The 13,717-nt window shown below is 38.7% G+C and overlaps 1 protein-coding gene across 3 annotated transcripts in view; it reads left to right on the top strand.

Moving 5' to 3' along the window:
* Positions 1–13,717, top strand: part of LOC139468014 (glutamate receptor ionotropic, NMDA 2A-like) — a 200,111-nt gene that overhangs the window by 156,383 nt on the left and 30,011 nt on the right. For all 3 annotated transcript variants that reach the window (XM_071249667.1, XM_071249668.1, XM_071249669.1), the window contains 2 exons: positions 10,062–10,276; positions 13,456–13,572. In XM_071249667.1, coding sequence (XP_071105768.1) covers positions 10,062–10,276; positions 13,456–13,572 — 332 coding nt within the window. The remainder of the gene's footprint in view (positions 1–10,061; positions 10,277–13,455; positions 13,573–13,717) is intronic.

The raw sequence follows: 13,717 nt of genomic DNA, 5'->3' as shown, positions 1-13,717 counted from the left end.
TGCCTATGAGGGGAATCGAACCCGGGACATCCATGTGACGACCAAACGCTTTAACTTCTAAGCTACCCTACCGCCCGTATTGTTCATATGTTGATTAAATTGTACATTAGATTTCTACAACACGTAAAATGAAGCTTTGCTGTATGATCAATTAACTACATCCAAACACATCCGTCATGATACAGCTATAAACGGCGATCTGGAAATGGTCGGTTTGCCGTTGCAACTGTAGACAGAGCAACTTGCATGAATCAAAGCGTATTTCATAGCGACAGTAATCGCATGAAAAGTGCCCAGGAATGGTCAAAACATGTTTGATGACAGTGTTCGTTGATATTTGTCAGTATAAGTTGGTCTGTTTTTCGTCACGATTATGTATATCCCCAAATCTTTCAAGTCAGGGATAATATTTGACTTCAAAGGACCTAGCACTGCTAATGCCCATCATAGGACGTGAGCTGAGTATCGATGTTTCAGATTCATATCGCAGATCCACTACATGCTATCAAATAATGTTCCTGTATTCCCACAAGCCGGCTTGCAGAGGCGCTGTTCTCGATATAACGCAAAAATACATTACATCAAGATTTACCCTATAGCGAGGTCACCTGTTCATCTTGGTTCCTGAAACAAACAAGAAAAAAACAAAAATCAAGTTTCATGAATCCGTGTTTATTTAATTAAATACATTTCATACAAACTTCTGATGTCGGACATGTATCCCTATAAAGCATGTTTGTTTCAGAAGCTGAAATTCATCTTCCCGAGGCAAGAGAGTTAACTGACTTTAAAAGTCCAGTTTCCACCCTTGCCGAACTAGGCTGGAATTCCTGGGCTCGATCGTCGCGCCACCAGTTGTTATTACGAGTTATGTCCCTTCTTAGCCTCTCATGTGGACCAATCAGATTTCATCACTTGCGTTTGTTTCAAACAAAATGGCGGCGCCCAGTCAATACGATCTGATCGATAATCAAGATCTAAATTGTGATAAAATGTGTCTTACATCGCGAAGTGCATCAAATCACGCGAGCACCTTCATTAAAAACATGAAGAGGTTTTGAAAATGTCTGTTGACAACAAGTTGGCGTTGCACATGTTTTGCTAATCCTGCAATCGACCGAAATCTGCACGACAGTTAACGAACCGGATTTCGATTTCGTTGCGCAATTTTGATTGAAATATGGAAAAACTCGTTAGTCCAGCCAAAATGTGACTCCATAATACCAGCCTAGTTCGGCAAGGGTGGAAACTTGACTTTTAAAATTTTCATCATGGCGTCCTGAACCAGTGAGTTAAAGCTCGAGTGCATATCCTCCACATCGGTGTATGATTACTCGCAATCAACCTAATACAGCCCGACTATCCCGTTTCAGCTTTCGAGGAAACGACCGACCATGAGGTACTGGGGATCTTATCTGACCCGGAAGCCCCACAGGACGGTTTCTGATAGTGATAAAACATTATGACGTCGTTTTACTTCAGTGCTCAGACGTCTAAAAAACATTTACCTCCATTTAGGTACTTACAGCCATAAGCCATGCCATATGGCGTCCACTATCTATATTCACTTGATCCTAGAACCACAGGCTCCTTGCTCCGCACGACTAAATGCCTGGATTCAGGAAGGGACATGTTGAGTTTTTGCGACGCTGGGAATGACACAATGGCGCGTCGTGATGGATATACAGGCTTTAGCGAAGCTATATCATTCCATACAGATACTGAGACAGAGATTCGAGGCTTTATGTTTCAACAGGAAAGTTACATTTAAGCTATCATTTACAGACTACCTCATAACCGACTAAACATTGCTATGTTGGTTGAAGCATTCATGGTTTATGTATCTGTTCTGGCGCTAGGATTCCGAGCTAACAGCAACCTTCTGTGTAAAGAGCATAAGGAGATGGATGTTATTGCCCTCTAACCGTTCCATGATATATGGCATGCCAGTCTCTGAAAAGTAATGTTACACTATTATCGTTACACTTCTTTTATGTTACAGTGTGGATGTATATTTGCGACTGGATCAAAGGGCAAACACTCCATGGAACATAGGGTCTGTGTGTGATTATAGAATGGTTGCATGTATCCCTGTATTCCGTTCAACTTAAGTAAATCATCAAGCCATATCCAATGGCTTGAAGACCTAGAAGAAACACGTGACCTTAATACTTCACAGGGAAATTCCATACTGAATACGTGTTATACCTACCAGTTAGGACATGCGTGATGAAGCTGAAAGTAGCACGGTAACGTAGGCCTCGTTTATAAATTAAGCAGCGCGTGGAATGGGCGATCGATGGTTACCTTTGAGCAGCAATCAGGCCTAGGACATGCGGCGTTGTTTCGTACACACAACACACAGACACAGTATACAGACTCCGAGCCGGCTTGTTCTATCCCCTTCATGCCGAGTGCCAGACTGGGTAACATATCTACATAGTAACTCTAGAGTCTCTTCAATTTGTCTAGACTCGTATTAATTACTGTCATGGGATAATTACCGTTTTTAAACCAAGAATAGAATGAGAACAAAGTGCAGCTAACACGACTTTGTAATCACAAACCTTTTAAAACTAAGTTACTATAACATAATGGTAGAGAAGAATATTTACTTAGCGTATATTCGTAAAAACAAACAACAGTTGTGTAACTGGGTAAGTGGCAAGGCCTCTTGGCAGAGAGAGTATAATTTCTCAGCGAACTGTTCAATGTTGGTGCCTAATTTTACTTATTTACTTAATCTTTAAACTCATTAACTTAATTGTGAATATGTTTACAAAATAGTACAAGAGAAACACCAGCCAACACACACAAAACCATGCTTGTACAGGCACGATCTATGTCGTTGAGATGTATTTCTTCCCGTTTTACCTACACGATAGTGATACAGTTGATGCTAAGAAAACAAACATACTGATAAGACATTTTCTGGGTTGATTTGTTGAGTAAACATTTCCAAAAGTTGATTTCTGGAAACCTTGTAGGCTTGTTCCACGCTCTGCCACCCACCCACAATTCTGTACATGCAGACTTAAGGTTCTTACCTGTTTGGAACTCATATCCTTACTTACTTAGGTTGACATAGATGGGAGATAATAGAATCCAGATTTGGGCGATAGCACGAAGGGTAACAAAACATCAATCTTCTGAATATGTTTATGCTAATGTATCCTAACACAATCACCATACCTTGGTTATGGTTCAAGAGGTTCTCAGCGTTTACAAAACTGGTTGCTACTCTAAAAGTACGCTCCTGTAACGTATATACTTCTCCGTCCCTCATGTCAAAGGATCCGAACAATTTGTCAAAAATGAATTCAATATGTGAAATGATGTACATCCTCATGTGCAAATATGAAAATTGTGGATGAGGCATTTAGGGTTGAAGTATCTGTATCGGCTTTTCTGCTCGAAAATGCAAAACAAGGGAAACGGGACTAGTTTAATTTAGGCTGCAGGTATATCGATGATCTGATATCGTTCAATTGTAGTCAAATAACCATAACCCTTCCACTACCCATCTGAACTTGAAATATAGGAGACCAAGGAAACCGCCTCATCTGTTTTATATTAATCTTTACGATTACACTACGGTTGTAACGAACTCACAGGGACCACTAATTTTAGTTAGTTATAAGCTCAATTCGTCATAAACAGTTCGTTATATCCGTCAGTTGGTTATAAGCATGTTCATTATAAACGTATTTTACTGCAGATCTCCGCATTACGATTCAGAATGACAATAAACTATCCACAAAACAGTAAGAAAAGAAGGATGACTTCATCTTTCCAAAAGTCTACTTTCGCTTTATGGCGATCAATATTCCAGCAGCTCCAGACTTTGGTGTCTATATTTCACTACATTTGAGGTTCAGTCTGACATGCGCCTTTTTCGAAGATTCTTGATCAAAGGTTGTTTGATCAGGGTTGCAACAGTCCAGGTCTTAGTGCAATGTAAAAAAAGGTTTATGATAGACACGTGTTCCCGTTTTTGTTCAGGTCAAAACTTGACTTGCCTTTGCATGTTTTTGTGACGGTGCCATCGAACGCCTGGTATCATCGCCATCTGATATTGATTTATCAACACATGCTTATGATGGGTATCGTACAATGGACGTAGGATTATTGAAAGTAACCTTCGAACGGGTATGAATGTCACATTTCTGCCATTATTTATGCAAACTAAATAATACACACAATCCAACTGTATTACATTTAAACCTCGTAGGTCCGGAAGCCAATCTTCTTGGCGATTGTCAAATTGTCTATAGACTATACATTAAAAGCTAAGGCTGAATGACAATAACTGTACCACGCACCAAAAAGAAGCTGGTTTTATCATTTGGTTCATGTACATGTATATAATTCGTTAATCAGGAGAATGGGTTTCCCGGACGTTCACTGGGAACGGTAGCTTTCAGGTATCGACATTTACATCCTTGTAGCGTTGCTTGCTACCCATTGTTATGCATTTATTCACAGTAATCCTTAATCACATATTATGGTTATAAATGAGTAAATGCGTTTACTTATATTTCCATTATTTACCAAAACACAGAACGTTATGCAATGCTGCTGGTGAGATATAGGTTATTCGTCGTGCAAAATTTGAAGGAGAGTTAATGGTACTTATTCTAAATGTCATGAATATTCTGCCATCAGATCCAAATAGGCGCCATACGTTATTTATATACACGAGAATAGTTGAGAGTAGCCCACCATATTGTCTTAATAATGGTACTCAGCCAAACGGTGAACCAAATAGGTACGTGCAAGTAGACGACAAGGCGAAGCAGGAGAGGTTGGTGATGATGGTGTTGTTGTATACATCTGAGCTAGTCATCACGTAGATGCCTTCACGAAAGCCGCAGAGGCAAATCGGATCACATGTGTTAGTAACGCGCGGTGAAGATGAAAGATGACCCGACCATAACGGAATGCTTATCTTGACGTGCAATAATAAGATGTCCCGCTACGAAATAACGCTGTCAATTTTCTCTTAGAAGCCATGTGTTGCGAATATTATCTGTTGCATACATGCGTGAAATTGCTTGAGTCAAGAGTCTGCTCACATAAAATTTTAAATGGGGCATTATGTGACGATAATAACAAAAACTAAACCAATTGGAATTGTTATTCTTGAAGATGACACATTGATCATAGGTAATCGTTTGATCGCTGTATCATATTTACGCCACACAGCAGAGAAAGAAGCAATTTAGAACTCCAAACAAATCACCCTACGTGTATATTTATATGCTCAGGATTCCATATATTTTCTTTTTTGTGTGCTATAAATGTCCCACACGACATATGACCAAAACTTTACACACGTCTTCTACACGCAAAAGCGTAGAAAACGTACATCTCCAATATGCCTTTCCAAATTGCATTACATAAATCACGATATATACGATGATCGCTAACTTGGAAACTGAAATTGTATGTACTTTCTAAAAGATGAAGGTAATACTTCCATGATTCCAGACGCTGGCAAATGCCATAGTTGTGTGAACCGGTGAAACTTGACACCATAATGACTATTTTCAAAGGGAAATGATTAGCTGCAGGGACACCACCATCATTTCAAATTATCAGATTCAAGTTTCAATTTGTAAGTTTTGTAACTGACTGACACACACGTCTCTCCGCCATGAACTATGATGACTATTGTGTTGAGATTAGGGGAAGTGTGTTTCCAGTTTATTAGGTTTCCTTTGTTGCTTTAATGTGATTGCTCCAACTTTAGTTGAGGACTTCACCGGAAATTGAACGCACGTTGGTTGCTTTAAGTTAATTTACACACGAACACAAATCAAAATGCCCTTTCTCCTTGGAAATGTTAAATATAAAACACAACCGTTGTCATGCATGTACACATAGTAGGCGAGGTTTAAATGTCATAAAGCAAGAGGGCGACAGTACGTGTATTGTGGTAAAACATACTCTGTGAACACAAGTGTTGGTCGAATATGCCATCAGAACAGAGCAGAGAAGTAGCCTGCCTATATGATCTCCACGTATGATTAAATCCAGTTCAATATCTTTATGGATCGTTTCTTCATTATGTTCATTGTACCCACAGACAACGATTAAATAGGTTGAGTTTCTCGTTCTTATTTAAGTAGATAATAATGGTGACAGCTTTTAACGGATTGACTGTCGGTTCATTTCTCGTCAGCTTCATAACAGTAAAGGGATGTCGGGTAGCCTAGTGGTTAAAGTGTTCGCTCATCACGCCGAAGATCCGGATTCGATTCCCCACATGAGTACAATGTGTGAAGCTCATTTCAGGTGTTCCTCGCCGTGATATTACTGGAATATTGCTAAACGCAAGGTAAAACCATACTCATTCACTCATAAATGTAATCATCAATGACTGTTACATTTCAATTATTACTGTGTTCATCCGAAGTGAATCAGGGTAGTGCATACACGCCAATCCTATTGATTGATTTGTTGATTGATCTGTATTTCAAAAAGTACATCAAATAAGTTACATAAGTAACAAGACATATGCGAAAAAGGATAATGCTATACGCTATGTATTATACTTATTTACAATGTACAGATACATTTGATGGTCCAATCCCCTGGCCGCGTCATACCAAAAGATTTTACCAAAGTTCCTGCGCTATATAACGCGACGTTAAACCCATTTCACCTTGCACAGTCAGAAGAGGCCAGCGCTAGATTAGCAGCTGTGATAGGGTGCGGTTGATTCTCGTCTTCTAAGATTCACTGTAGTACATCATCATCAAATCATGATTCAAACGAACAGAAAAAATGCAATACATAGTCAACCTCAATCATTCAGGATAGTGAACACACAACATCCCCCATATTTCCTGAATATGTCAAGCCATCCCTATACATGCACGATACACTACAAACTATCATCCTCAGTTATCCAGGATAATGCCTACACTGTATAGCCTGAATGTACATGTATACACTAGTACCCTGTATATATCAACCCTATTCATCATGAATAATAACTGTACCATATTCTTCGCTGAATGTGTCATATCCACTCTCATTTACACTAAATAACTCAAATTACCCGTGAAGATCCGAGTTGGAATGTGTTCAGCAACCCATGCTTGTCGTAAACGGTGACTATGCGTATCGTACATGTAATGACTATGCTAGACGGCCAACAGGATAAGGTGGTCAGGCCCACTTACTTGGTTGATGCATGTAATGTTATCCCAATTGCGTAGGTCGATGCTAATGATGTCCTTCACTGGATTGTCTGGTCAAGACTTGATTATTTACGTACCGCTCTCATATAACTGGAATATTGCTGAGTGCAACAACAAACAAACAAGCATTCCTCAAGTGATCTTACTTGTCAACATCTTCAATACTTCAAACAAATGCACCTGTCTCACAGACTGTTGCTGTTTATGTGATGACGTCTTTAATACCCAGCCCATTTAACCCTGGTACTCTTGACAGTTTGACTTCATACATCCTCGTATACCAGCTGTCATTTTACAAAGAAGAAATATGTCTGTGTTCATATAATGAACTTGAATGTAAGCAAATACCAGTTCGTTTGGGCAATTTCGTTTCCAAAATATGTTGTTTCTTAATAAGCCAACACAATAGAAAGGCTGTGATTGTTGATAAGCCTCGAATCTCCACATCTAGGATTTCTAGTTTGATTGGTTTATGATTGGCTTTTGGTTCATCAAGATTATTAAATCATATTCCCCAAAACATTCACGGTATATGCATGTGAAAACACCATGTCCTTACCGACTGAAAAAGAAACATAGCAAAGTTCATCAGAAATGATAACACAGTCATCGTTGATTTAAACCCATATTTTATTATATGAACTTATGCCTGCATATACATGTTAAAACATAAGTGAAACTTATATTTGCAAAGGAAAACATTTTCCACATCATAATTAGACTACTTCTTAAACTGCGTTACGTGGGTAGAGCACGTGATACTGATGCCAAAAACAGTAAGGATTTCTGGAATAAAATGATTCATGGAGAAAATTGAAGTGGTCGTTTTTTCCTCCTCTAGCTCTATCTTTTCGTGCATATCATCACCTTTTAAAAAGTAAATGCCAGAAGATGATTTCAATATTACTGTAAAGGTTTTGTTACCAGTAATTGGTTTTACGACAAGATGTCATTTATGTATACTGGCTACTATACTGAGACGATTGGGATTTTTATCTATGTCGTGGGCGTTTTTGTTGGAACTTCTGTTAGGAGATACCGTGCAAGCTGATCTGTGACTCAGTAAAGTCTGTAACGTCATATTCGTTGACATTTGTTATTGACAAGGAAATCAGAGCCGCGAAATACGTTTTTACAAGCCAAAAATACTCAGATGTTGTCATAAACCTTCACACGATAGAAGAGCTTACATATTATTCAATTTTTTGCGCGGGAAGTCTCAATGCTGACTCCTATATCAAAGACCTTATCAGTTTTTTTAAACAAAAACCAGCATCCATTTACACGTTTATTTTCACTTTAAATAATGACATATTGTCAAAGAACTGTATAACGATGGAATAGTTGGGGAGAAAACAATATAAGATCAACGTCATGTTATTGATTTTCTAAATATGCAAATATTATCATGAGGAGAGATGTCAGTATTGACCTTTTTATGTACCAAGTTTCACAATGACATAGACACATTGCACAAAATTAACGTGGGCATACATGTAGTCTGTTTGATATGTTCATATACATTCAGCACTTGATACCAACACGTAGCATCTGCCGAGGGCTACTGTCAGTAATTGCATAGTGTCATACTCTCCAAGGCGCTATGTTAGATTAGTACCGATGAACAACCATGTTATTTATATATACTGAACCAAATTAAAAACTTCACAATCCTAAAAGCTTAACATTTTGACCAGTTATCATTGTGGTCCCTTATTGTGTATTTAAACAGTAATGGCCACGTATTGTCTTCAGATAACACCCGTTTTTATGCAGGTGAATCGATCAAAATCTTTACATAAGGAAATGTACTGCAGGGCAAATGAAAATATACACCCATGCTTGATGGTGGCTAAAATTAAACAATCAAGAAATGGTTATTCAATGGTGATTTATTTGATACGGGTATAATAGTTTTGTTTAGGGTCTAAAGTTTGCAGTGTTTCGGCCACTGTTCACGTTATTAACGTTCGCCTAGTTGCCTTGTGATAACGTTTGTAATTTGTTTGGTCAAATCCATTGTTTAAGTGCACACTTTATTTTAGGTATAACAGTAAATATTAGGGTTGACGTTTTGTGTACGCGATTAAATACCGAACACGTAAGGGAGAACATGTCTACAGACGTTTATTCAACCAGCTCCTCTTACTCAACCTCACCTAATGTTCCAGTATAATCGATGACCTTACATGAAGTTATCACCGTTCCCCTGCAAAGGACCACCATTCTGCCCATCGAGGGCACGCTAGGTCAGATTGAAACATGTTAATGACATATACTTCAATACTTAACTCATCCATCCATGTGTAGTCACGCGTTAAACTGTCTGAAAAAATGCATAGTTTAGTGTGCTTTGTTCACAGTTTTCAATATCAGAATCGAGTGTCTATTTGTCCATTAAGTGATGAAGACGCGGTGAAATTCTATGATGCCCCGTGCGTGAATGTTTGGTGTTATGCTTCATTTAGAGAGAACATAATTATTGATAAAGAGATTCTACTGTGGTTAGTCATAGCCTTGCTACAAACAAGTTTCCAGAGGGGTGGTACGTGATCAATTCATGTATTGATATGACCAATCCCAAGGGGGTTCATATGTCTGTTCAGAGTCTGAATATGTCTGAACAGAGAAGTTCAGAGCGGTAAGGTTACGTAACCTATTTCATTTCAATGACATGTGAAGTGTAAGTTACATTATTTACAATGTTCACTGACATTCACACTGGTACGACCGGAGCCTTAAACCACAGCAATTACGACGTAGAATAAAATTTATGCTTGCAAATTAGATTAAAAATGTTGCATTGGGGATTTTACGTGCGCTTTACAATTGTCGCAATTTGTTTTGTTTCAGACAATGCAAGAAGCCCGCACTTTACAAATCGCACCTACCATCCAACATCAAACTCAAGCAATGCTCAAGCTTCTAACGCGCTACAACTGGACAGACTTCGCTGTAGTGACTACTGAAGTGGCAGGACATCAGGATTTCATCGCATCACTCAGATCATATGTTAAACAAACTCACGATGCTCCTGAATTTACAGCAGATGGCAAAAGGCCTGTGAGGCAAGTTGGTTCTCCAGCAGTTAAAGCCGAAATACCCATAAAAACAACCGTTTGGCGTTACCAAAATATGAATTCCCTGTAGTGTCGTCTAAGAGACGTTATCTTTGATGTTAACTGTGTTATGGGATGGCTTCGTCATGTCAGTACATTTATAGGGTGGGTACATGTGTATGTTGAAATAATGATACTGCTCCACTAGAGCCTTGTTTTGCCATGATTCAAAGGTGCAAAATGGCATTGCCAGAAGCTACGATACCGAATGCTTTAGGCACGGTGGCGTTACGGTTAATATAATTAAGGAAAACGTTATAATTTGGTGGGAATCATTGCATATCAAGCTAACAACAAATACAGGTCTCATGAAGCCCTTGACTGGCATTTAGGAGTTGGCTTCACAAAGACAGGAAACGTCTTATGGATTCAACTTCGTTATTGCTTCTGACGGCGTCTCAGGTGACGTCTTGGATCTGAAGCGAATGACTGGCCTGCTACAAGATAATTTGTATACTGTCACGTTACAACGTTTCATGTCTTTAAATAAGGGCCTCGGGGTTATAATGACTTTGAACTTGTCTTTGAGGACACATGCGCCCCGTTCCACAAAGAGATCTTAGCGCCAAGGCGATCTTAACTCCCATACTTTAACATTGGCTTACGATATTCGGAGCTTTAAGAATGCTTTGTGGAACGGGTCCCAGGTGATGTCAAGGTGGTGCTAAACCCTCACCTACCGCACCATCCACCCTGATGCCATTCCCTCCAATAATATAACACGAGACAAGCGTTGTTTCAAAATAATATTATTGTATCCTTGAGTTATTTCTTCACGTCTATATTTTCAAATTCTATATTTTCAAAATGTATGTCGTTGCTCTATACAGTGTTACGTGTCGATTCACAAATTGAAATAATATGTTAACCAAGAAAACTGTATGTAAAAGAATTTAGTGTTAAACCAACAAACAAACAACAATTGTATTACATAGTTAACTACGTTTACAAATCAATAAAACTACTGCACAGCAATTACAATGGCAGTATGCAATAGAGTTTGGGTACAATTTTCAATGAAAATATCAACAACAAAAATATGATGGCAGTGGTGATATCAATAAGGTTCAGTGGTAATAATGTTCACCTATCCGCAACAGTGATCAAGCTTCCAAGATAGGTCTTGGCTGGGAATCCGGGGAGATTTTCACATAATAACGGGTCTTGATGTAATGTATGATGAAATGTGAGATGAGAGGGCACGCACCCGCTCCGTTTTTATAGTCTAACCAGCTTCCAACACCTTCTACACAGTATCAGACCAGTCTAGTGTCACTTGAACAAGGAGTATTCCACATGTTTCGCTTAACTTGCAAGCATGCCCTTGCGGAAATTTACAGATACTTCGAGCATCGACATATAATACCTTCCTCACCACTGCTTACATTAAATAGTACTACATGCCTGACAACTGATCATTGTCCAAATACAATGCAATGAACTCCTACTGAATCTCAACGGAAACAATGTAATACAGTTTCAAACATTGTTCAACACTGCCATATAACAACATGATATTCTTCAAGTGCTTGTGCATGGTGACATAAAATCATTTACGATAAAACATGCTATATTCTGATCATTGTTCTGAAGGTTTGTAAGTGCAAAAGGTTTAGAATTACATTGTATGTGCTGAATTGAAAGCTGACTACTTGTGTAATGTTATAATGGAATAATGGATGGGTTGCGCACAGCAGCGCAATTTTCCGGAGGCCTAAGTATCACATTAGAGTACTCTATATGCTTGGGTTATAATGCACCAAACCATATAGTTGTAGTTGCACATAACAAAACTGTTGTAGATGCATGCCCAAAGCGTTGGAAATTCCTGTATATACTGTAATATTTAACAGTTTGTAAACCTGTTTTTTCAAATAACAACATGATATGGCCTAAATGTAACATAAGGCAATAAAATCCGTAAAAAGGGATTCATACGATTTTAATTTCAATTTATCAACCAATATTGTTCACCACATTAGGCTTAAAATGTATTATTGATATATAAATATGATATTATATGCACCATATTTGAACTCATTTTTCTATTTATTCAGTACACACATAGAAATCCTTGAGCAATGATAATTGAATTCAACACTAAGGATGATTACATTGTTATAGGAACATGATTATGCTGTCTAACGAGACAAATACATACTAATCTTCTTCGTTTATTGCATCTTTGTCAGGGAATCAGATTAATAACCTTTTCTGGAGCATCAAAGGACATTTCAAGAAGATAGAATTGTGTCTGTCTAAATATGATCGGTAATCGGCGTCAGATGGTTACATTAGGAGAGCGTGGTGCAGCAAGGCTTGGTTGTATAGCGTACTGAGCAGGCACATTGGAGACTCTGTAGCCCACTTTGTGGACATCTGTTGTAGGCATTCTGCACACGTTGCTCCCATTCTGAGCCGAGAACAGTCGGATTTGATTGGGAATTGTCCCGACGGATGGCTATCTATCCAGGACCAGATAACGTCATTAGTACGGCTATACTATCCCTCTCATCATGGTGGCTGTAATTACACTTCACCATGTCGCCGTATCATTCCACGTCGTATTGGTACCAGTGGGAATTATGAGTAAAATGGAGAAAATGTGTAAATGTAAGCAAATATAAGCATAAGAAACTACAGCAGAACGGGCACTTTGATTGATAGTATTTAAGATCAAGGGATCCGCATGCTGGATGTCCTGAAGAATGTGTTGTGGAATTATGAGATATATGTTTGGCTCCTTCTTTGAGAGAAGGGGTGGTCGGGTAGCCTAGTTGTTAAAGCGTTCGCTCGTCACTCCGAAGACCCGGGATCTATTCCCGACATGGGTACAATGTGTGAAGCCTATTTCTGGTGTCCCGTCGCCGTGATATTGCTGGAATATTGCTATAAGCGGCGTAAAACGATACTCACTCAGTCAAAAAAGACATTATGTCTTGAAACAATGATCGAAAATTTTGTGTTATCAAATAACACCCCTCCCACTACACCTAACCCCGCCTCACCCCATTTTGCTAACTCCTCGATAAATAGTCCAGTTCCGTGAGGAATATTTTGTCATTGAAGTGTTTATCATGATCACTCGTTTTAATACATGCTTTTACCTTGCGTTCACTTTCTTTCAGGTTTAAAATCCTTAAGGAGATAACTTTAAGAAATAAACCTAGCCAGGTTCAGGCAGAAGCTCAGCTCAGTCAACTTTTCGAATCAGATGCACGGGTTATTTTATTACACTCAAACACGTGAGTATTTTAATTTCTTTCTCTTACTGAGGTTTAATGTATGCGAGGAGACATGGTTGACCACTGTTTGTTCCTCTAATGGTCGACTTCTGTGTTTGTATGTAGTCGGCCAGTAACGCCAGTACCAGTGTGTGATAAGTATCGA

Source organism: Haliotis cracherodii, unplaced genomic scaffold, assembly GCF_022045235.1.
Source record: "Haliotis cracherodii isolate W230 unplaced genomic scaffold, xgHalCrac1.p SCAF_2, whole genome shotgun sequence".
NCBI lineage: Eukaryota > Metazoa > Mollusca > Gastropoda > Lepetellida > Haliotidae > Haliotis > Haliotis cracherodii.
This window is presented reverse-complemented; position numbering and strand designations above follow the sequence as displayed.